Genomic DNA, 25,201 nt, shown 5'->3' with positions numbered 1-25,201 from the left:
TGTTCACATCACATGTAGCGATGGTGAGAAACTTGAATTCATTACATTTGTCGGAGATGTTTTCACAGCAACATAATTAGATATTAGCGAGGGAATAATTACATTATATTAAAAAGTACCTTAAAATACATTCTTAAATAAATACAAATATTAGTTTTAATCAATAAAAATACCATCTTTTTTTCCCTTATCATTTTACAACAGCAAAAAAGAGACAATAACAAAGTAAAAGTATAACATCTATAATTTCTGATGCTTCACTGACTTCAGAGCGGTCTGAGTCTGGAGCATTGTAGACCAGCTGGTATAACCAAACAACACAAGAAAGGGATCTGTATGCAATTAGTATCGTAGTATATATATTTGTTCCCTCTTTTCTTTTGTGCTGATCAGATCCGTGATACAATCTGAACTGTGACTTTGCTCATCCGTTGCGTAACATCTATATATTGCTCATCGCTCGTCACATCCATGTAGGACTTTTGTCCCCGTTGCTGAAAGTGTTACCGGCTCCTTTACACCTCACTGTCGCTTGACTAGTCGCTCCAATTACTCCAGAAGGTTTGAAAAGTCACTCTAGCTGACCTTTACGTCACATGACTTCACCACGACCATGCCATCATGCTGCTGGTTATACAAATATGTGTTGGCCATGTGGACTCAACTAGGATAGGTTCATTTGATTTAATATATATTGTAGTGTCACGGGCTGTCGCTAGGACAGGCTAGCCTGGGGCGGTGCAAAGAGAGAGATGAACACAGGCACGTCCGAGGGTATTTAACAAAAAGTCCAGGTTTATTTCCCATCCCACCAGCAAGGTAACATCCAAAAACAACAAAGTATCAAAAAAAAGGTCCAGTTAGATAACACAAAACATCCCGGAGGAGAAAGTGGTTAATTAACCAAACAAAAACTCAATCCTGGTGAATCCAGGCTACGAGGTCCTCTCCCTTGTTGTCCTCTTCCAGGTGCTCGTGGGTTCACCTTCCGCTCTCCTTTCTCCTTCCCAGGTGCTCTCCCTTAAGTCTCCCAGCCCTGCCTCAATCAGGTGCCTTAAGCAGCTGCAGCTGGGTGAGCGGTGAGGCAGGCTGGGAGATGTAGTTTTTGCACTGGTGGCCACTCTGTAGCGCCCCTCCACTACCTGTCCCCTTGTGATGCCACAATATGATTTCATTATTTAATGAAACAAAACCAGCCACCTCCTTCATCTTAACCAGAACAATTCCACCCAACCTCAAGCATAATAATAAGGGATCGTACACTTTCCTCAAAAAGCTATAATCGCTAAATCGTCATCCCCCCACAAGTTTTTATTTATCTACAAAGGTTCCCAAGACAAGTCCACCACGGATTACCACCAGTATTGCATTGTGTATGATTCATAAAAGACACACAGAATATACACACAAGAAAAAGAGTGTCTATTTTGCTTAACTACAGGTTACCATTATACTTACATTTAAACCAAATTCCCTTTTTACCTCTGTATGAACTAAGGTATGAGATAAATACACAAAGGAACAACACATATCGTTTTATATGGAAATAACATGAAATATTTGGCCCTGAGCATGAACCTTTTGTGTGAAACTCTTAACGTGTTCCGGAGTCTACGTGCCCGTGAGTCCTTTTACTGCGTTCGTGCTCCATCGCGGCCGGATGTCCTTTGCATGGAATTTATTTTCCATTGAGGAGTACTTGGCAAATACGAGAGGCAGAAATCATAAAAAGAGAGGAAGAGAGTGCAACATGGGGGTTGGGGAAGAGAGCCACAGAATGGGTATATTGAAGGAAAGAGCGCCAGGGAAGGAGGAAGGGATGGAGCGGACGAGTGCCTCTCGAGAGCTTTCTCTTATTAGCCAGGCTGAATCGTGTGCTTTGAGTCGGCAGAACACGCACTCTGGGCCTTTTCTCATTTTGCTCTTCATCAACCCCCCCTCTTCTCATTCCTCTCATTTAGTCCTCTACACATTCTTTACTCTCAGCATCTCAGCTCAGTTTCCCTTTCTTTTTTTTCTCTTCTAATTCCCCGTCTCCCTTTCTCCATCTAATTTGCCCTTTTAGTCCTTATTGAGCCGCTCCCCCTTCCCTCACTTCGTCCACCTTGTTCCCATCTCATCTGCTGAATTATCCTAAAACATCCACTCGGTCTCTCTTCCCCCACTGAATCCCTTGCTTCCTTTTCTTTTCTTCCTTTTTTTCTTCACTAGTTGATCCTCTTTTCTCATTCCTGCAATTATGGGGGGTCCACTCATGCCTCCTTTCAGGCCACAGAATGTAGACCCTCTATTCTTCAAATCATCCTCATCTCTTTTTTCGCTCTAAACATCCAGTGACCCTCAACCATTTTCTCCCAAATCTCTCCCGCTCGCTCCTCTTCTCTTTTCATTCATCTTTTGTCCCTTCCCCCTATTTCCCCCCACCTTTATCCTCCACTTTTCCTACTCTGTATCCCTCTCTTCCTGCTTTTAGAAAGAAATCCCTCACTTTCGTTAACATTTCCTTCTGCTAATTTATTCCTTTAGCCCCAAACACTCGTTTTGGCTCTTTCTTCTCCATACCTCTCTTCTGTTTCACCCTTTCCCCGTTTTCTTTCTTCAACTCCCTTTCCTCTTTATTCCTAATCCCACTTAACCCTCAGTTTTAGCTCCCTTTAGTTCCAAAACACTCCAAACGTCTCTCTCATATCCGCCATGGTCCTTGAATACGCTTGCTCCTTTCAGCACTTAAATTAGCTGAAATTCCACATTTCTTTCCACAGAGTTTCAATAACAATGACATTTTATTTTGCACGTATATAAAGCCTCCGCTTCTAAATGACAAAATAGGATGTGTTGCAGATCTGCCAAACACATTTGTGGGAAAGTTAACTGAAAATGGGTCTGTGAGTTACTGTTCCCGCTGCAGCTTTTTTCCCCAGAGGATTTAGTGTTAATGGTAAATGGACCTGCATATATATATATATATATATATATATATATATATATATATATATATACACATATACATATATCACACTGTAACCCACATGTGGATATTAACCCGTTCATGCGCTGATGGCCATGAAAGGTACTACCTGCTCATTAGGAGCTACACTAATGCACATTCAAGCACACTCACACACAGATGGTGTAAATTGGGTTGCAGTATCTTGCCCAAGGACACTTCGAAAAACACACGCACACACACACACACACACAACCCCCTCCCCACCGTCACTAATTACCTAAAAGAAGAAAGTGATGTGGAAAAACGGCACACGCACAGACCAACCTGGCACCCACTAAAAGCTCCCTCCATAGTGTGTGTGAGAAGTGTGCGAGATAAAGACTGTGAGTACGTATTACTGTGTGCGAGGCACTCATTGAGCTGGAAGAATATCTGATTAATTACCATGGAGGAAAGAAAGCCTCTCCAGTGAGCAGTCAAGCAGTGCTAAAAGCTCATCTTTCTCTCCTGTACGAGCTCATCTGAGTCTCCCTTGGTCGCCTTTTCACGGCGATGAACCGTAATGCAAATCTTGGGAGCGCGTCTGTGAATTAGGACGAGAGCAATGTACTGTATACTGTATGTGCAAGCTTTAAGGGATAGTTCGGATGATTTGAGATGGGGGTTGTATGAGGAAGAAATGCACTGTGTCGGTACTCTGGTCCGTCCTCCAAACCGGGTGCCGATATGACCATCTACTGTACGTGACACACTGATGATGAATAAGTCCCTCGCACAACAATCAGAACTATCCCGTGAGAAACGGATACATTTGCTCGTGTGTCTCATTTTAGCAGTCAAAAGAAGCCTCGCCGCCTCTTCTCTCCGACTTACTTACACCGCGCCACACCGACAGTAAGAGTCGGTCTATCTCACAGGGAATCTGGTGGCTTGCGATACAGAAAGAAAAGCCTATTGCTGTGCGATGTAAAGCAGTAACAGGGCGGCTGCTCCTCCAGCACAAACAAAAGTTTTTCTCGCATTGGCAGATGGTGGGACAAGTGAAAGCCAATGGCAGAACCACTTCCAACATGTTTATCCTCTTTAGTCAAGCAAACACAGATAGAGTGACACTTAGAGGGAGGAGGTAGAAGGGGGGGGGCTTTGTGTTATACAGCTTAATTTGGTATTAACAATGGTATGAGGGCTATTTTCATATTGACCATGGTGTTTTTATATTTGTCTAAAATGTAAAAGGTGAGTTATGTATATACGGTATGCACTAAAATACACAATGACAAGTATAGGCCTGCCACGGTTTTGCTAACACCTTTCAGAATTGAATCCACACCCCTCTGACACAACAGCATTATTGACATCTGTTGCACGGCCACTGCATTCGATAAGTATAACTGTATTGTGCTGTTCATTTTATGAGGTTAGAAGGAGCTCTGCTTTCTGCTTTAAACGGTGACTCTGGACCCTCGCCCTCCACTCTTTATTTTCCTTTACATTACTTTCTTTCTTTCGTGATGTTATTTGCTCTCCATTTATCTTCCACTCATGCTCGACAGCGCCTCTCTCTTTCTCAAGCTCACTCCACTCCGGTCTCTCCAGACTGATTGTTTTCTAATTGGTGGAGTGCCAGAGATTGTGGTTGTTATGGTAACCTGCAAGGGGGCACTTGGAAGGGTTAGGTAGTGGTGGTAGTGATTGGGCGAGGATGGGAGGGGGGTGCCCCAGAAAACGGAAGGCAGCACTTACCCAAGGCTTGGGTGGTCACTTCAGAAAATGGACTCTGTGTGCGCGCGTGTGTTTGACATCCTAACCACTCGGTTTCGTGCAGGCACCTAAGCATGCGAGTGCGCAGGAGGAAATGGTTCCGGGGAGAGGATAAGAGTGAACGACAGTGTGTGTGTGTGTGTGTGTGTGTGTGTGTGCATGCGTGCACAGGGGTGGGCAAAGAATCCTGCTCTCCACTTGAAAATCTTCAAAAGAGCTCCTTTGCTGCCGCCCTTTTCTCTCCCAGCCTGATTCCCACAGCTACGAGCTCTGTGAGCCACTCAGGCCCTCCAGTGTGTCCATCTGTGTACTGAGATGGGAGCTGCAGGAGGGGGGACGCCAGGCCAACAGTGATTTGAAAAAGCATTCTTTTTTTAAATGTTATTCTTTTTAATCCCAGCACGCCATCCAACATAAGCCCGGCGAGGGGCTGAGTGGCAACACATATAGGAAGACAACTTACCGTTGCATCGAGCCTGCTGTGTGATCACTTATTTGCAAATGTCAAAAAGTGAATCACACACTAAAGGTGATGTCACTCAGCTGTATTTATGTGGATTCTGGCAAATAACTTTTGACTGAAATCTCATAAGAACAACGTGCTAATGTGGAGGCCCGTTGTTCACACGCAGCATTTTGAAAATGAGATGCCTTCTTGTGGAGGTTGTCTTACGCACGGGATGATTACAGGGGAAACACTTTGATGGAAAGAGGCAGGAAGAAACATTTAGATAAGGCCTGTGTGGGACACACATTCATGCCTTTGTGTAAGTGTAATTTTTACCCAAATGTGTGTGTGTGTGTGTGTGTGTGTGTGTGTGTGTGTGTGTGTGTGTGTAATGGGTTCACTAAATGAGTCTGCATTAAACTCCTCCATGCATAAGGAATCGAGCAGGCGGTGCCCTTTAGAATTAAAGGTGCCGGGCTGGTTGAGAAGGAGACAGTGTGATATATTACAGTGCCGTGTGGTTAAATAACTGTCCCTCCATAATAGTGCTGTTTAAAGCAAACCACTGATAACAAAAATAAATCTCTTTACACTCACGAGCATACACAAAAATGCACATGTGCAGCCAGGCTGAATGTGTGCTGTGGGAATATCATTGACTGTATTTCAAGACCGATATGGAAATTGCCATATCATGCGGTCTGCTGCCCGGAAGGAACTGACATGATGTTTGAACTCGATGAAACTGTTGCAGAAGAATGTATTAAGCAACCGCGTTGGTTATTTGAATCATTCATTGGAAAATTGGGGAACAAAGGAAAACATCATTGTTATTTCAGAGGCCTGCTGCACCTCTACTTTGGAGTTTGTCAAAGGTTTGGACAAATTATAAGCATCAGGGGTAACTATGAGTGCCTATTGATTGGTAATGTGCTTTTCACTGCACATGTATCCCAGAGATACATATTAAATAATAGCATTTATGAGCTGTTTTAGTGTTTGGCTCAGACCCAACTCCGGAGTAAAATCACTATGGGGGCTTTTTAAATTAGTGGCGGTGCACCAGTAGTTACAGAGCAGACTGCATGGGTAAGCACAGGACACATAAAGTAGAACCGTGAGCACAAATGAAACAAAATAGTTGTATTTTAAAATTTTCTTCAAATGATTGCTCCATTAAAAAGATATCAACTTGTTAATGCAACAATACTCTTTCAAAGAAGCCAACAAGGTGAAGGTAGCAACTGCCCAAAATGTACAGCAAGCATTATGAAGTATTATATCCTGCTCACCGATCTTTATTTTCTAATCGGGACAGACTCAATGTTATTATCATTTCCACCGACTCAGCTGGCTTTTGGTTTATTTGGTCATCGAGCAGCACTCACAGTTTCCAGAGGAGGGTGCGAGTCAGAGAGGGCAGTCTAATTTCAGCTGACGGTGTTGTTTCTGCCCTTAAATTATCATCATTATCCAACATTACCAAGGACGAGGCATTTATTCTTTCATTGTGTGGCTTTTTAAGCCATTTTTAATATCCATAACGTGCTCTCGTAACAGATGGCCATCTATCTACATCTAATATTCTGTCTGCACACACACACACACACACACACACACACACACACACACAAAGCGGTACGTGCACAAACAAGTACATTTACGAGCTCAATGTCTGTTTACACAGTCTGATTGTTGGGACAAGCATTCCTAATGTGGACGTAAATCAATAGATTTAAGGGTGAAGATTTGGTTTATGTTTAGGTTTAGGTTAGGGTTCCAGCCGTTGTGGTTCGGGTAAGTCTCCAGGAAATTAAGTCAATGTAATGTCCCCAAAAGTCATAACCCGACTGTGTGTGTGTGTCTGTCTGTCTGTCTGTGTGTGTGTGTGTGTGTGTGTGTGTGTGTGTGTGAGTGTGTATAAATCAGTGTGGTTCATCGCTTTGCTGAGGTGCTGATGGAATGGAGTCTTTAGTGATTTTGTTTATCTCCGTCTCCCACATGCATGCCGCGGCTCAGGCCTCCATTGACGCACAGCAACACCGAGTCACGCACACACACAGGCAACACTGACACAACTACCTTCTTTTTTTTGGCACCATTAATTACAGTCAGCCGATACTTGGACTTGCTTCTGTCTGCATCATCAGGTTTCAGGAAATGATGGTAAATTAATAGCAGTATCTGACAGGGCTGCTGTGGCTACAGGTTTCCAAAAATCAAGATGTTCTGAGACTGGTTCTACTTCTTTTAAGGAAGGAAAGAGATGGGGAACCTTAAGTCAATAAATGTTGGACGAATTAAACTAAGTAGGGTACAAAAGCACACCCTGGATCCCTGAGTCTTACTTAAGCATTACTATTACTATTTGTTGAATAAAGCGACACTAACACACAAGTTAGTGTTAGAAATTTGAAACGCCGACATACCATTTCACAAATGTACAGAAAGAAAAATGTGATGTGTTTCAAACTGACTGATTTTACATCAGTGTCTTGGATTGGCTAAAACTACACTGAACTGTGCTGGATACCACACCCCTGTGCAAGAAGTGTACCCTACAAACCAAGGTCGAATGAGTCTTGACTTTTCATAATGATACACTATTTATGCAGGAAGGCAGCAATATGTGAAAAATACAGTGTCGGAAAACATTTCTATGAAGCCTGAAACTGTCCATCAGACAGGGTTACTCCTCGCATGAAGACACGTAGAGAAATTAAGGTGGATGTGTGTGTGCGTGTGTGTGTGAGAGCGGGTATCGACAGTGGTAGATATATTCAGGAGTACGTGAGCTGTGACTGACATAAAGGTAGGAGTAAGGATGGCGGAGCTGAGAGGAACACATTGACCCCTGCAGTGATGTTTTTGGGATAAACACAACACGCACGCACGCACACACACACACACACACACACACACACACACACACACACACAATATGTATATCAGTGGGTGTGCAAGTACTCAAGCGCTCACACTGAAGCTCAAAGCAAGCACAGACAATTCAAACTTTTTTGTCTGTCTGTCTGTCTGTATCTCTTTGTCTGTTCTCAAACAAACAAACACACACACACACACACACACACGCACACACTGGCCCGTGGCAGATAGACATGATTTAGACAGGAGGGGGAAAGAGAGGGAGCAATATGAAGCATCAGGAAGGGGGGGGGCATGGGTTTATTTGCAGCTTTCAAAAGGATAAAACTAATACTTTTTAAGATCTTTTAAATGCTAAAATGTAAATTAAGACTGAAGAATTGATGAAACCAGCCTCTTATGAGTACACCCTGAGAAGGTCATGGGGTCTTACCCGTCATTGGCGGGAGCAGAAATAGGAGGAGATGTCGGTCCCGCTCCTCTTGGTTTATTGACTTTGGCGTACAGCCTATCAAGGGGGTCGTCGTCCGGGACGGCTCCGGGGTCGGTAACATGATTCCCGTGCCCTGGAAATGCAGAGGGGCCTTGGGGGGAAGGGGTGCCAACATGGCCGTGCTGGACTGTGTTGTAGGGAGGTGACTGAGACGGCGGCTGCAGCATTGGACCCATATCTCGGTCCCTGAAGGATTGTATTCGGGCATAGTTGGGGTCTGTGTCGTCGTCTTCAACATCTGGATACGCCGCCACGCCGCCGCCCTGCAGGTCTCCGCGCCGGTGCTCCCTCAGCTCAGGGTGCCCTGCCTCGATCCTGACAGACAGATGGAGAGCCAATTAAAACGTCTATAAATATCTTTAAACAAGGAGGATTTTTGATGAGTGGGATAATGATGACTGAGTTACAACAAGGGTCTACCACAAAGAAATGATTTTTACCCAACCACACAGAAGCTAACCATTAGTATGGAGCTCGGAGGATGACGAGCATGGGGAAGAGAGGTATAGAGAGAACGAAGAGGAAGATGAAGAATAAAAAGAAAGGAATGGCATTAATGTGTCCCATGAGAATAATAAGAGAGAAAGCAAAAGACAGTACATATACACAGTATTTGAGTCTGTATGTCATCAAAGATCCCCACCTTTCCCTCTCGTCTTTCATCCTCTCAAACTCATGATCACTCATAATGTCTGACTTCTGTCGCTGCAGAGCTGCTTTCGCCACCCTTTTCTCCTCCTTCTTTTTCCCGAATCTGGAGAGAAGACAGAGAGACGGGTATCAGACACACTGAGTCAGGCAGCGTTAAGTAGAGAAAGAACATAATAGTATAATGGCTGGAGTCACACGAGGGCGCAAGCAAACGCGGTGACATGAGCGCACTCGCGTCATTCAGAGCGAGAGCAGCCTGTGACTAAGTGTCAGGACCAAAAGGGAATCGTCTCCGCTTCTCTCCGTCCTTTTGCTCACAGACACAAACAAACACAAATGTGAAGGTTAAAAAAAAATGAAAACGTCTTTTTGTTGTATTATGTTGTATTATTATTAGGAAGAAGATTCAGGACTACTAAAACCCGGACTAACAGGCTGAGGAACAGCTTTTTCCCCAGAGCGGTTTCCTCCATCACCCCACCCACCCCACCCAGCTCACACCGGACAGTGCTGCGGGGGGACACAAATAGACAATAACACAACACTTTTTCACTGCTGTCTGTGTTTTATGTTTTATTTATTTTTAAATGTCTTGTTTTTAAATCAGAATGTCCTGTCTTAAAAGTTTTTATACATGTTTTTGCCTGTTACTGCTGTACTTACTGAGTTGCCAACTTAATTTCGTTGTATGTTTTTTAAAATTACAATAAACATCCTTATCCTTATCCTTATAACACTCACTTAAACTCTATTAACTATAATATACAAAAACTATAGGTATAAAAGGCAAACAGATACAGTACACGTACATATTAAAACATAGGTAAACAGTAGGCAGTTGGACAATCAAATGTAGAGTGACTCAATAAAACTCTATATGTATTAAATAGAGTGGGAGTCGTTCAATAAGCTAGATCGAGGCCAGCTAGATGGAAAGGTATTGCTACTCTATACAACCTAATCCAAATTAAAAGATGGCATACACACGACAGACTAAGTTTTAAGTGGCCACACATCAATACTCCAACCACACCAGTCAATACAGTTTGTGTGTGGTCAGCATCAGCAGCACACAGCGCTACTGGACACTGTACAAGCCATTGTGACACGCACGCACGCAGTTTTTATTAATTTTTAATCCTGACAAATGATCGATATTTAGTTATCAAGAGCCATTCATAGTATAAACGTGTCATAGGCATGCCTCAAATGCTGATGCAAAAAAAACACGAGCACTCTTCTCATAGAATCTCATTAAGCTTCACCCGCCAGCAGCTATATGGTGAGCAGGATATGGTTAACTGGGCCAGTCAAAACTGCTTAATAGTTAATATCTCCAACATGCAAACCGTGACCTTATAACACGCCTTATGTTTTATTTCTCCAGTGAATTTATTGATGCATTATTCTTTTGGTCTACACTTCCGCTGCCCACTGCTGCAGCTGTTTGTGAAGTGTTACTCCACCGTACCTGCTTGTGCATTATTCAAATGGACGTTCATGGTCATTCTAATGTGTGATTTTATGTGGGACTATTTGGTAGTTTAGCTTGTGCGTGTTGGCGCATTGCTGGGGAAAACAAAACCGAATGTGTACGCGGGGGTAATCATTTCTTTTGAAATGCTTAATGTGGACTGGGGGGGCCATAACCGTGGGTGTGCATTAACAGTATGAGTGTGTATTTGCTTCACAGGGGACAGGCCTCGCTCTAATTACTGCTACCTCACCGAGCTGCAGGCTTACCCTTTTCTTCAACTCTCTGTCTTCCCCTCACTTACCCCTTTTTCACCTCTCTTCCTTCTTACCTGTTCCTCCTCCTCTACCTCAGCACTCTCCTCCCTTTCTCACATTAACCCCAGTTCTGCTCCTTTCTATCCATAGCTTTCTTCGGCTTCCCCCCTTCATCTCGCCGCCTCGTTTGGCATGCACGCCCCCCCCCCCCCCCCCCTCCCACACACACACTTCGGTAGCAAACACTTCTCTCACACACAGCACTTAACCTCTCACATCCCCTCCTCTCTTTTCGTCTGTCCTCCCCACTTCTTCTCTCGCCTCTTCACTGCAGCCCGCTGCTACTTAATAACTAAGGATGGGTTAAATGCAGAGAAGAATTTCCCCACTGTGGGATCAATAAAGTGTAGATTATAAAAGAAAAACTTGAGTTATGGCTGGATTTACGGTTGTTTACGTGACTTGCAAAAGACACATGACGAGTGAGAAGAGAAAACAGGACTTTCAGAGCTCTTCAAAAGGTGCAATGTGGAAGATGTGGCGAGAATTTGAATTTCAAACATTCAAAAATAACCATTCATCAACAGAATGTGAAGAGGTTACAGTGTTGACGTTATCTTATGTATTGTGTTGCAGATGTATCTGCTGCAACGAGCATGCTAACCACGCTAGCTCCGGCTTGTAAGACACACTTTCATCACTGTCAATCACAGCTTACAGAAATGACCTTTCGACAATAATAAATGTAATGCACAAAACGTGTAAACTGACGGCGATAGACAAAACAATACGATTAATCCAACCGTTTGCTTTTACATTCTCCATACTGACTTCAGAGATCAACTCTGCCCAATAGCAATATATTTTATCGATATCGTATATGAGGGTTTTGAGGAACTGATAGTGAAGATGAACAAAACCAATTTGAATAAACAAGAAACCATGTATGTGTACTTTAAAATTTTTTATTTACTTAAATTTAGCAGCAAATGGAAGGGAAAAGAACATTGAGGGAGATATAAAGGGAAGAGAAAGATGTTCAAAGATAATGGACACCTACAGCTTAATTAGGCCTGCCCTCCCTCTCCAGTCCCTCTTGATGGTATTATTACTGGGCTACACTGGGAGGTAACGTGCATGGATGCAAACACACAATGTAATGACGATACACACATAGATATAGGCAGAAACATATAGAAGCCACAGACACAGAAAGTATTAGTTGCTGTGTGTGCATGTGGTCCTTTTGCAAGTGAGGGAAGTAACAGAAATAGAAAGCTACGTTCTCGGGATGCCAGTGTATTTGTCTTTGTATCTGCAAGCATGTGCAAAGAGAACAAGGAGATCGAAGTCAATAAAAGGTGACTCGGCTTGTCTCGTGATGTCATGACACCCATGTTTGACCTTTTCCTTTTCTTTTGAACAGCAACTTTGAACAGGAGACACATGACTCCGTTTTGTGTGTTTCTTTAATTGTTCTCTTTTTGACTGTCAACAACTTTAATGTGGAAAAGGAGGAAGCATGTGTGATATGGAAGAAGTGAACTGGCTAACAGCCTGTAAGTTAAACACGGAGTCTGGACGTCCAGAAGATTCTTTTAAATGTACAAGTTACGATATTATCACTTGAGCAAGAAGAGCTGATTAATAGTCAGTCAGGAGGAATAAATTACCTATTTACTGTCATCAGAGGGAACAGAATGACGCCTCGTGAATAGTCATGACGTGACACCACAATCTGTATGGAAAGTGTATGGCTGGTCATTCGCATGCAGGGGAGATTTAATTAGACATACACTGGCTTCTTAAAGCCTCTCTCTGCAGGAGAAGAGTTAGGCAGATTTTTTGTTAGTGTTTAATTTCATGGTCCATTTTTTGGAGCGACCAGGCAGCTGTAAGTAAACAATCTGTACCTCCACTAAACACATTCACATGATTACTGGAAAAAGAAGAAAATATGCAGATAAGAGGATTAAACTTCCCTCACTCTGCTCCCATCACAGTCTCCTTGAATATATGGAAATATCATCTTAATTAAACAGAGCAACCAGCAGCAGGTACAATATGAGTGTATGAGAGAATACGCTGCCGTCACTCCAACGCAGCTGCACACGCCAACAACACATGTGGCCAGAGAGACTCTGACGGCTGTGCTATATTGAGTTGAGCTTAGCTTGCCAACGGTACTGGTTATTATAATATACATGCGTGTTTATGTGACAGCGTGCACCTCTGCTTATGTCCACAGCTGAGTGCATCGCCGAATCCCCGACGGCACGCAGTGAGTGGAAGCAGTTTGCACACTTTTTTGGACAGAGTTTGCCTAACAGCGAACCAAACCACTGCCGAGTACTTCTCCTGGTGGGTTTACGTTTGTCGCTTATCAGCGTCGACTGCGCTGTGATGGGCTCGTACTCGCTGCCTCTATGTGTCCTCATGCTGTGACAAGAGTGTGTGGATGAAGCGTTAAGCATTCATGCTCTACATGCCTATCGGGGGGCTGGTGGTCTACACCAGTGGTTCCCAACCCGTTTTCCTTGAAGCCCCCTCTACTTGTATCACAGAAGTGCTGAGCTGGTTTGAACACAGATTTATTGTTCACAATGTAACGATATTATTAAAAGAGTAGCGACTAGAAAGCATTACGGCTGATCCCGAACGGGGGCGCGGAGCCCAGGTTGGGAACCACTGGTCTACACAGTGCTTCTGCCCTCACTGTGGTCTGGTCATTTTAAACTGGTGACTTTTCAAAGCTACTGCAGCTTTTTACAACTCGGTATGACTCAAGCAGAAGTACACATTGTTACATTCATTAGGTACATCTGATCAACCGTTTACTGATGGCAACCCAAGGAGGAAAGCAGGAGAAAGGTGTTGAAAGGTAAAAAAGAGGAATCCTAATTGCTAAAAGACATGTTTACCTCCCACACTCGGCGGGAGCCTGAGCCCCTGGTTACATTCTCTCAACAGGCGTAATGATCCAGAACCCATGATTTAACCAACACTGATTATAACTAAATCGATCTTACACCAAACGTGTTTTAGATGTGAGGACTGGCCAACACGGCATTAAGGTCCTCAACATAAACAAATAGGAGAGACACACATACACACATACACACATACACACACACACATGCCAATTAGAAAGATAAAAAGTGAGCAGAGTGAGAAGAGGGCTGTTCCACACGTGTGCTTCTGAATAGTCCACAAGGAGAAAAACGAGTGCAAACATCTGTGACTCTCACTTCACCTATTTTTTCTATTCTTCTGCTCTTTCTCACCCCATAGACACGCCTCCCTTTGGCAAATGCATGATTGGCAAATGTGCTCCGATAACACGCGCACACGCACGCACACACAGATAAGTAAGCACACATTCAAATTCAAGAAAACACACGTACACACTTGCAAACCCACAGAGATGATTGGCAGGCATGACATCAGCCCGTGACACTCCAATGACTTTCTGCCATGATGTTTGATTGGCAGCTGGTGGGGCCCTCCCCCCTCTTTCATGCATGTGCTCTCTAATTATGCAACAATGAGAGGCAGCGGCTGGTCAAAAGAGAGGGTTTTACCTGCAGAAAGAGCTTGAAAAAGCTTCCTTCCACACATTTTGCGCCGCCTTCACCCAAATCCGACCATATTGTTTGGTCGCTCTGTAGCTGAACTGCTAGCTCATCGAAAGTGCAATCAAATAGAATAAATACTTGATGTGGTATTTTAACTTTGTGGCATCCCAGGCTGTCCGGCTGCGCCGAGTAGTTTGAAGTGCCGGAGCTTCAAAACGTTGCCTTTTGAATTATAAATCCACATTTAAATGCTGGGTGTACAATAAATCTTTAAAAAAAAGAGTTATTGTGACAGGCCGATGCAATAGTCTTCTCTCTTTCCCTTTCTCTCTCTCTCTCTCTCAAACACACAGCGAGCGCCAGTAAAAGCACCCCCATCTAAGCTAATGACCCCAACGCTGGGGCACTCTAAGTCTCACAGAGGTGCTAGAGAGAGAGGTAAGAGGAAAATATGTGCGAGAGAGAGAGAGGGAGTAATTACAGGCATCAGCGAGAGGTAAAGAGAGAGAATCAAAGCTCAAAGAAAATGACGGCGCTCTAATTGTAACCTTAACTTCCTGTGCTTTTTCTTAGCCCATTTACACGTGTTGCTATGGTGGCAGCATTCTCCAATTATGTTGCTCTGTGAGTTTTAAGTTCTACCGTCATACATTTTTGTTTGAAGGTGGATCCTTTATTCGACGGTCAGGGGAAACATATATGCACACGGACACACACGCACGCAAAAGCACAGCGATGTGCACGGGCGAGTACAGCAGTGCACGATTACAACCAAGCTGGCAACCCGTGCATTAATTACCATACATTCTCATAAATTCGCACCATTTGAAATCTGAAAATGAACAGCATGCACGTATACTTTACAACGCCCATGAACAATCACGTAAACATGTCGCACTTGCAACAGCCTGTCCCCCTTTGGTTCTCCAAGACCTTTTACATCCCCAGTCTCACCTCATAGATTTCCATATTTTCATTTGTACGCTCACACACAACACACACACACACACACACACTCACACACACACACACACACACACACACACCACGCTCTCGAGCCATACTCCTGTTGATGATGTTTGCGGAGCGCTAAGCTACAGTCGAAGGTGCGTGTGTATCTGTGAAAGATGCATATTCAGAGAGTTGCCAGAACGTTTGAATATCAACCCTCGACGTTCTGAGCAAAGAGAAAAAAAGATACACAGATCAGAGGGAAAGTGTCACACAACTGCAGACGATTTGGAGACACACGCGTACACACACACATACACACAGTGTCTGAGGAGGATTCACAGCAACTGCGTGCCAGCTATATGACAACCATCTGACAGTGTGACCGATCATGTTATAACACCACATGATTATTCATGACGGTAGGATGGTTACCATCGTGCGCTCACACACACACACACAGACACACACACACACACACACACACACACACACAGAGATGATTGGCATGACTGATTGGCAGGTGGCAGCAGTTCAGATGACACAGTGAACGAGCAAGCTGCCCACTTTAAAGGGCATTTAAACAAACTTTCACCGTCTGACTCTGACGTCCGGGTTAACGGAGTGAATGGCACATAGCAGAAAACTCATTCAACTTTTCTACACTTCCAATCCCTCTCTTCACTAATGTGAAGAACTCGATCGTAAAGCCAGCCTTTTTGGTGATTACCGTTTCATTTGGAATTGGCATAATTAGGCCTGCAGTACAATAAGAGAGAAATGTACTATTAACGTGGTAGTAATACTGCCAGCGTGTGTCTTTGCAGTTGCAAACAGATTGCGGTATAGGGTGAAGAGGCCTTGTGTTTCAAATGTGTGAAACAGCCAATGACATACATTTACTACAGTAGAACCACACACCCTGGAGTAAGGTTGAGTATCCCATACCACCTCTCATCCAGACCATTAGGCCAATCAAATCTGGCCTTAGATGAATATGACAAATCAGCAGTGTGGCCTAGATTGAACTGTACTGAATAGCACCAATTTGCCTTCTCAGTCTGCCTCCATTACATGCAATTAAATGCAGATAGGGAGCTGGCGCTGGAGGGAGCAGACCAGAGAGGAACATTTCAAATAGTGCAAAGATTATGGGGGTGGGGGGGTGAAAAGATAGGGAGAGAGGTTACAGAAATATGGCTCGATAGAGGGAGAGGAGAGAAAGGGAGAGATTATCGCCTGGCTCTAATCAAGGCCCTCTTATGGTGATGAGAGATGGGGTGTAGAGGGAAGGTCTAGAATATCCTCGGGTGTATTATATGGTTTCTTAAGGCACTTAAAGCAAGACGTGATGGGGGAATTACTGATTGGTTGAAAGGATGGATAGAAGGATAGGTGCATAGAGGGAAGCCTTGGTTAGATTAAACGGGGATATTCTCGAGAGTGCTGTATGGGCTGTCCAGGCCATAATAACACATGGTACAGTAGATGGTGGAGGAGAGATGGATGAACGTAAAAAGAAGGGATTGGGCGTAACCTTCCCTGAACTCTCAAGCACTTAAAACATTGCTAAGATGGTAATACAGAGTGAAAGAACAAATATCTTGAGGTGTGTCATGTATTGCCGTAGAGCTGTAATGGTAAAAGGGCGAGGAATGTGGGGACAGACGGAGGCGGAGTGGGAACGATTGGGATCCTCAGCTGTGTAATCCTCAGCTGATGTAGAAATACATCACATGGTGCCATAGAGGGTCTATTGGTTATACATATATCTTGCATAGCGGCCGATGCTAACACCATAACCATATTTCTATCACTGAGAGAAAACAGCACACACCTCTTATCTATCCAGCCTCCCATCAGCTATGAGCAGGCTGAGGTATAAAGAGCCATTTTACCTCTCACCTGCATGAATAACACCTCATAAAAGAAATGCCTTTGCTCTCCATAAGAACATTTCTTAGTAATGACTAAACCTATAGGCAAAAGCACACTGAAGTGAGAATGAGGAAAACAACGAGGTGGAAAAGAGGTGAAGAAAAAGGAGGAGACTTAGCACAGAACCTCTTAAATCAAGTACAATTAGTGCATATCACTCTAATTGCATAATGTTCACTTTAAACAATGTGCAATACTGAGATATAATCTTTTGTGGTAAAATCTGGGAGTGTTTTTCTGTTCTGGTTCACACAGACTACTTTTGTAAGAGTATTTTTTGAAGGGCAGCGGGTGAATTATCTCGATCAAATTGCATGCAAATGTTTTTCTTAAGATCTGAATCTCTGTAATGGTCATGTGAAATCCTTTTTTAGCAACAACCGACGTTAGGTAGCAATTAAGGTAGAAAGTACAAATCGTTCATTGAAACACTTTGCCCCATTCATGCTGCGCGTCTACTTAATGCCCCATTCACATCGGGAGATATAGTGTTTAAGTTAATCACATGAAATAGTTCTGACAGATAATTCTCAGCCCCTCTTAAGGAAATTGGGGCGCCGCTCTAAGAGTGGTCTTTGTGTGAACATGTGAAAGTGTTTCACGAGGGGGGGGGGGAAAGACCTCAGTGTTCATGTTGAAGGTTTATTTTAGTTTGATAGAGTGTGAATACAGAGTGTGAGCAGAGATGGTGCTCATTTATATGCCCTATTTGACTGAAAAAGTACATGTTTTTGTAGATGACAGACTCCATGAATCTGTTTTCCTGAAGTTTTACAAAGGCAGGATTTCTGTCATACACACACACAGGTCATTGCAGTGATGCTGACGGACAGTGGGCCAACCGATCTGAAAACCCTGTTGCTATCATGCTGACATCAACTGAATCAAAGTCTGGGTCGGTAACGTTGGAGAAACCACAGACAGCAAGCTACATTTGAACAATGATCCGACCAAACGACCAGCACAGCGCTGACGACTCTTTTCCAAGAGCAGCAGCGAGCAGCGCGAGGTGCAAAAGCTGCTCAAAGTTTGTATCCCTTCAGGCCTCCCCTGCACAGCCCTCCCCCAACATTACGAATGTAAACAAGGATAATGGATACTGTTCGCACTCACAGCTGTCAGGATAGCAGCTCGCGCAATTAGTGCACGGACAGCGAGCGTGCAGGCCGGCAGTGGATTTGATTTATTGATTTGCTTTCAATGTGAATTCCAAACTTTAATTTGAAGCCTTGAAGACAGGTTTTATTTTTAAGGATAATGACTTATAACTTAACTTGGATTATAATAAACTTTTTTGAGTGTACCCGGATATAATGTGACTATTGATTCTATATGACACCCAACACAAATGTCGTTGTTTATCACTATTATAAATATTGAATATTGACCCTCAAACCCACATATGGGTACTAGTATGCGTACTGTATCGCCCATTTTGCATAAACAGTACACACAAATGGCACATGACCACAATTGCATGCTTAAGAACATCAGTTTCTTTCTCACTCTCACACACACTGACCTGAGCAGACCAAAGCCTATTTTCTTGCTCTTCTTCTCCGTCTCCTCAGGCTCCTCTGTTTTCTTTTTCTCTTTCTCCTTTCCTTTCCCCTTATTCTTTTCCTTCTTCTTAGTTTTTGGTTTCTTTTTCTTGTCTTTTTTGCCTTTTTCTTCTATCCGATCACCCAATCCCTGGCGGGATGAACTACTTGCAGGGGTGTCCCGGCCTGAACTCGGCTCCGAATCATCGTCTGGAGGGAAGAGAAGAGCAGTGTTTGAAGGAGCAGCAGCAGAACATGATTGCAGTGCTGCGTCCACTTCCATCATTTTGTTATATTTAAATTAAATTAAATCAATGTTTACACAAAGACACTCAAACTGTGGATGAATGCCCTGACTTTAAATTTATGTAATAGACTTTTTGTAAACCAGGATTACCAATGAGATGGTTTATGGAAGTGCTGAACCTAGTGAAAGATGTATCATTGAAACCCTGATTAAAACACAATACCACATATCAGATACAGATATGACACAAGCATGCATACAAACAAAAAGGAAAACAATGATTTAATAACTTTACTGCAAAACATTTAGAAAAAAAGAGAGAGAAGACTTTCAAAGCGTAAACTTCGATGCCTCATGACTCGAGAACTGGTCTTGAATTACAATGAACACACTTACACAAACACACACGCACGCAAAAACACACACAGAGACCACTTGTCAGATTTGATAAGATAAACAAACCAAATGAGTTACTTCAATTGAGATTTAACCTTGTAGACATACACTTCGGACTTAATTACAAAGGCTGTCTAGCAACCAAATGATATTGTAATTGTGTGTGTGTGTGTGTGTGTGTGTGTGTGTGTGTGTGTGTGTGTGTGTGTCTGAAGATGCACTGCTTCATGCTTATGTCAGACCTGGTTTGTTTTCCTTTTAAGAATTGAAAACTGAAAATGACTGCAGCAGATATCCCTAAAACAACCTTTTGTTTGTTTTCAATTACCAAATCAAGTGTAAATAATCTGTGTGTGTGTTTGTGCACGAATCAGCAGAACAAAAAACAAAAAAATGGGTTCTTAAAAAACAAAACCCAACATCTGTTTCACAAAATAAGTGCAGACCACTGGTTTGTTCTGACTCACATGTAACAATTGGTGAATTTTAGATTGGTCGGGTTGATTTATTTATATATTAAAACAGACAGAGAGAGTGGCAGAAGCAGCTATTTAGCACTATAATCCATCCCAGCCGACATGAGACATCAAAGCCAATGACTCAAAGCCTCTGTTGAATCGTCCTCTTTTCACTGGAAACTGTGAAGCCGCTGCAGTCAGCTGGACTCGGCTCAGGATCCCACACATTACATCAGCTACTCATCAACCCCGACTAAATATTCACTGTGCACTTAAACTGTCAAAATGTTGCCAATGTTTGCCTTCCTGATCACCTGATTTACAGGTAAAACTGCTCAAAAACAGACAAGTAGCTGAGAAGTTCATGACAGAGAAGTGAAGGTGCACACTGATAGAGAGAGAGAGAGAGAGAGAGAAACGGAGAAAGAAACAGAGGGATCCTCAGTGCGCTTCAGAGAACTGTTTCCTGTCAATTAACAGCAGCCTTGGAGGTGCTGAACATTTAGAAAGACGGTGACAGATGCGACCACTGTGTGTGTGTGTGTGTGTGTGTGTGTGTGGTGTTGATGTTCCCTATTAGTCCTATCCTGTGCGAATGTAGTGATCTGAAACAGCCGACTCATTACTCCAGTGGTGACTGATAAGAGTTTGCTGCTAATAACACAGGTGGGAATTGAACTGCACCTCCCGGCGAAACATTAAAAACTAAACAAGAAGCTACTAGTCGGTTCCAGGATAAATATTTAATGCTAGAAGCCCAGATCTGAATTGAATCACTTATTGTCAGGCAATGCTGCTGCTTTGAGTCATGGCGTTCTTCTGGCGATGTCCCCGTCCTGCTTTGCTGGCGAACGTTCTGGGTTGCTCTTTACTAAACTAATCAGATTTGACAGCAGACTTTAAACTGCGCCGAGCTCACCAGTGGCTTTTTGAAATAGTAGCCGAGATATTAGTGGCTCACATTTTTGCATTGATTGTCAACAGAAAAAAGACGTGTGGCCATAAGTGCAACATATTTAAAAGTTTCAGTTTGACGCTGTGGTGAATTATCTTTGTCTCTAAATTAAAACTGCTCTCAGAAAGAAATATGTTTCTTCTATTTCAGTAGAACTGTTAAATGTTTAATTTTTTATGAAAAAAATGTTTTAAAAAAACAAAAAAGTAATAATTGTTAGGCCCAAGACAAAATAAAAATAAAAAAACACATACAATGTCCCCAACTTATTGGACTTACAGCCTCCATCCCTTACCATCATCTTCTTCAGGTGGCCCATCATAGGACTTATCGATTGCAGCTCGGAAGCTCTCGTTGCAGCCTCTTCCTCTGACCATATTTGGGCGAGGTCGATGGAAGGGAAGGAGTTCGTTATTTCTGTTAACCTCTGACATGGCCGTCTGGAGACTCTCCAAGGAACTGGACTTTTTCAACCCGAGGGTGGGGCCGAGTTCCACAGGAGTTGATGGAGCTGTTGGACACAGAAAGGAAGACAGACGAAGGGTAAGAGATATGTCTATGTCACATTAATGATAATAAAACTTACCCATTCAGCCAGAACTGATGATTATTTTTAATATTGTATGGAACAATATAAGTAGAATAACTATAATTCAACTCAAATGTATATGAATGTGTTGCTGCTACAATCAAAAAACAAACCACCTGGTCAGCATGTAGACAGACAAGTGCCATTTTACTCCAGCTCTGATCAAAGAGGTTTATCTTGCTGTGCCTTGCTCTGATTGGCTTAAAAAAGCCTGTGGAGATGGCGGCTGGGAGCCAAAAATACCGCGACATGGCTGAACTCTGGAGAGCAGAGCCAGGAAAATAAAATATATATATATATACAGTGATGCAGTTAAGTATGCTGTTGTTGAGTTTGTGATGGATGTGAGGTCCGCTTCACTGTTACCGGTTCTCCATCCATCATCACAAGTACACCGGGAGAGATATTACTGAGGGATCCAGCAGAAGGGATGAGGGAGAGGAGAAAGACGGATGAGAGGAAGCAATGGTGGAGGTATTTAAGGAAGAGCAAGGTAAAGAAGCAGTTTCATAGTACGTAAAGTCCACAAGTGGTGTAAAAAGCGTGCTCTGCTTTATGGGGACTATCAAGCGATTCATGCCATCCTACTGCAGAAAGCCAGCCAAAGCTAATGACACGCCGAGTGCTGAGTGCTGGATCAGGTTCAGGTTCAGCCTCGAGCCCACTGTGAGGTCTCCACCTCTTGTGAGGATCGCAGATTGTAAAACAAAGGAGGGAGCGAAAGGTAATGTGTGCTTCCAATTTGGTTTGTCGCTGTGTGACACCTCAAGCAGGGGGAGACGCTGATGGTGGGCGAAATGAGGAGAGGGAGGGGAGGAGCAACGACAGGCAGAGAGCAAATTAAGTTTCCTCGGGGGAATACCACGGTGGCAGAGAGGGAGACAGAGAAAAATGGGGACGCAGGCAGGAAGGCTGGGCTCGCTGCCAGCTCAAAATACTGGTAATCCTTACTTACACACACACACGCACACACACACACACTTTGGATTCCTTGCTGGCTCTGGCTTGTCGATATGATGCCACTGTGATTCATGATAGCTAAACCTGAATCACTTTAGCTAATGATTCTCTATACACACACAGCTCCTCCATGTGTGTGTGTGTGTGTATTTTTTTCTCAAAGCGGAGGAGATGAGAGGGCTGATGTGACTTCCACATCTATTTAGACGACCATTAACCAAACACACACACACACACACACACACACACACACACACACACGTATACAACGAGTAATAACGTGCATAGAATGTATGCACATAAATAATGCAAGTCTGCTGACGGACGAAGGCCGTGACATGTGACACTCCCATCCACAAACACAGTGTGCATGACGACGAGTGATGAATCGATGTGGAATCAAAGCTGAGTTTAGTCTGATTCTTTCGCTTTCTTCGATACAGATAAACAGATTCTTGGAAGTAGCACAAGCTGTAAATCACACTACTTTGCAATCGTAAGTGTAAACTTTCTGTACGCCAAAAGATTAAGAAAGAAAAACAGGAGGAGCAGGGTTTCTTTGTGCCTTCAGTGAAATACTCACTGGTGCTGATGGACGTGACACTTGCCTCCTACAGCATGTCAAATGTGAAGGCAACGTAATCAAATGCGAGTTATCTGCAGAAGCGAAGGCTCCGCAGTTTTCTACTTTCAAATGAGCATTCTTGTCTGTAACAGACATATTTTAGATTTTCTTTTAGCCAAATTGATAAAAAAAAGAAAATAAATCAAAGTCAACAGGGTCTGCTAAGCATTTTCACACATTTATAGGGTGTTACTAACTTCATTATGACATGTAATGCATCTGCATGGAAGCATCTGTATTTGTTATGACTACTGGTGACCGACTTAATAACTTCCAGAAGTATGACAGGACTGTGGCCATCGGCCTGAAGCAAGATACAGCTGACACATTATTGGATGCGTGGTCAAAGAGCACATCAGGCTTCTTTAGGAAGAACATTTTTAAATAGACATGCAAAAACGCTGAGATTGGCGTGCATATTGTTGGCGTGCATATTGTAAAGAATAGATGATCCACTGTTTGACAACTCGGAGGACCGTGGATTAGAGCTGCCAGTAACATTTGAACCGAGGCCACCAGCGGGGAAAAACTCAACATGAATTGTCCAGGACTTTTTGATGTATTATTCCCTTTATTCACACTCTAATCAGAAGACTCTTTAAGCCAACATGTTTGCAGTTGCCAACAACACTCTCAAAACAGAGGCAACCTCAGAGCTAAACCAGCCTCTGACGGTCTTATTTCAGTTACAATAAATTGGTAATCCGGCCTGCTTAAAGCTCAAAAGACATGCTTAGATTTGTCAGTGTTTAGTCACACATTGCTTTCTGTAGATTAATACATTCCATATGGGAATATGCGTGTGATGTTAGTCAATCAAATTCAGCGTAAGCAGGCTCAAGGTTCAATTTTGCACAAAGTTTGAGGGCAGTTGCAGTCGATCCGGACGTCGAACATAGAGGAGCGAACACTTATGTACACCTCTGTCTGTTTGCAGAAAGCTGGGGAGTAGGACGAAATAAATAGTCTGGAAATGAACAGCACACACACACACACGCATACACACGCACACACACGCACACACACACACACAGATATGTAAGTACAAGCACACACACTGGGTGATGAGCATGCATCCACATACTCAAACACACACTTGGTCTCTCTCAGACACACAAACACACAGTATTTTGCTGTGAGTAGCAGGATTTGTGTCATAAATGTAATTACTGCCGTCCAACTGTAAGATGATAGAATTAAGCTGCTTTTAGAGGGAGGGAGAGAGAGAGAGAGGGGGAGAAAGAGAGAGAGACAGAGAGGGGGGGAGAGAGAGAGAGAGAGAGAGAGAGGATGACGAGCAAGTCAAGAGTAAAAAAGTGGTTTGAGGGAGCGGGTGAGAAAGAGTGGGGGGTTGGCAGAGAAAAACAGACACCGTAAGAGGATGCTATAGAAAGAGAAACAAAGAGACTGAGAATGGGAGTGAAGGAGAGAGGATGGGAATGACAACGAAAGAGAGAGAGAGAGAGAGAGAGAGAGAGAGAGAAGAAATATAAAATGAAATGCAAAACACAAAGAGAAAGAGAAAGAAACGCCAAGCTATCCCAAGGCTATTTCGTTGGCAGGAAGGCAATGGGCTACTTTGAAAGTCAAAATTACACCAAGGAGCGGCTTGGCAGCCGGCTGCAGCCACAAAGCCAGCAGATTCGACAACAGCACCAACTTCTTTCTAGTCCACCAAAGCACACTTTAGAGGCTCTCACAAGGAGATGCAACTCAATTTCTGCTTTCTATTTCTACATCATACACACCCAGACCTTTGTTTTTTGTTTTTCAGCGAGGAGAGAATTTGGCTTCCCTCACCGTCCCATCAGTGGTCGTTCCCTCGCGCTCCAACACGGAGTTTGAGGAAGAAATAAATAAACGCAGTCACACTACTTCCCTCTCCAATTCGCTACAGCAGGATATACAGTGAGTGAAAGAAAACAGAATTTTGGAACCGTTCTTCTTTTTTATGCAATCAGTGAGTGTTTTTCAGGACATTGACATAACATTAAGTGAATTACTCAACTAATGTGCATCCACATGAAGTAAACTGTGTGCATTGGTGAG

The 25,201-nt window shown here is 43.3% G+C and overlaps 1 protein-coding gene across 1 annotated transcript in view; it reads right to left on the bottom strand.

Moving 5' to 3' along the window:
* pard3bb (par-3 family cell polarity regulator beta b) overlaps nucleotides 1–25,201 on the bottom strand; it is a 180,929-nt gene that overhangs the window by 59,871 nt on the left and 95,857 nt on the right. Inside the window, exons 18-21 of the mRNA XM_034561246.1 lie at nucleotides 21,274–21,489; nucleotides 18,904–19,132; nucleotides 9,179–9,289; nucleotides 8,476–8,850 (exon numbers count right to left, since the gene is read on the bottom strand). Coding sequence (XP_034417137.1) covers nucleotides 8,476–8,850; nucleotides 9,179–9,289; nucleotides 18,904–19,132; nucleotides 21,274–21,489 — 931 coding nt within the window. The remainder of the gene's footprint in view (nucleotides 1–8,475; nucleotides 8,851–9,178; nucleotides 9,290–18,903; nucleotides 19,133–21,273; nucleotides 21,490–25,201) is intronic.

Source organism: Cyclopterus lumpus, chromosome 21 (assembly GCF_009769545.1).
Source record: "Cyclopterus lumpus isolate fCycLum1 chromosome 21, fCycLum1.pri, whole genome shotgun sequence".
In the NCBI taxonomy this organism is placed as follows: Eukaryota; Metazoa; Chordata; class Actinopteri; order Perciformes; family Cyclopteridae; genus Cyclopterus; species Cyclopterus lumpus.
The sequence above is the reverse complement of the archived record's forward strand: the minus strand, read 5'-3'. Positions and strand labels throughout refer to the sequence as shown.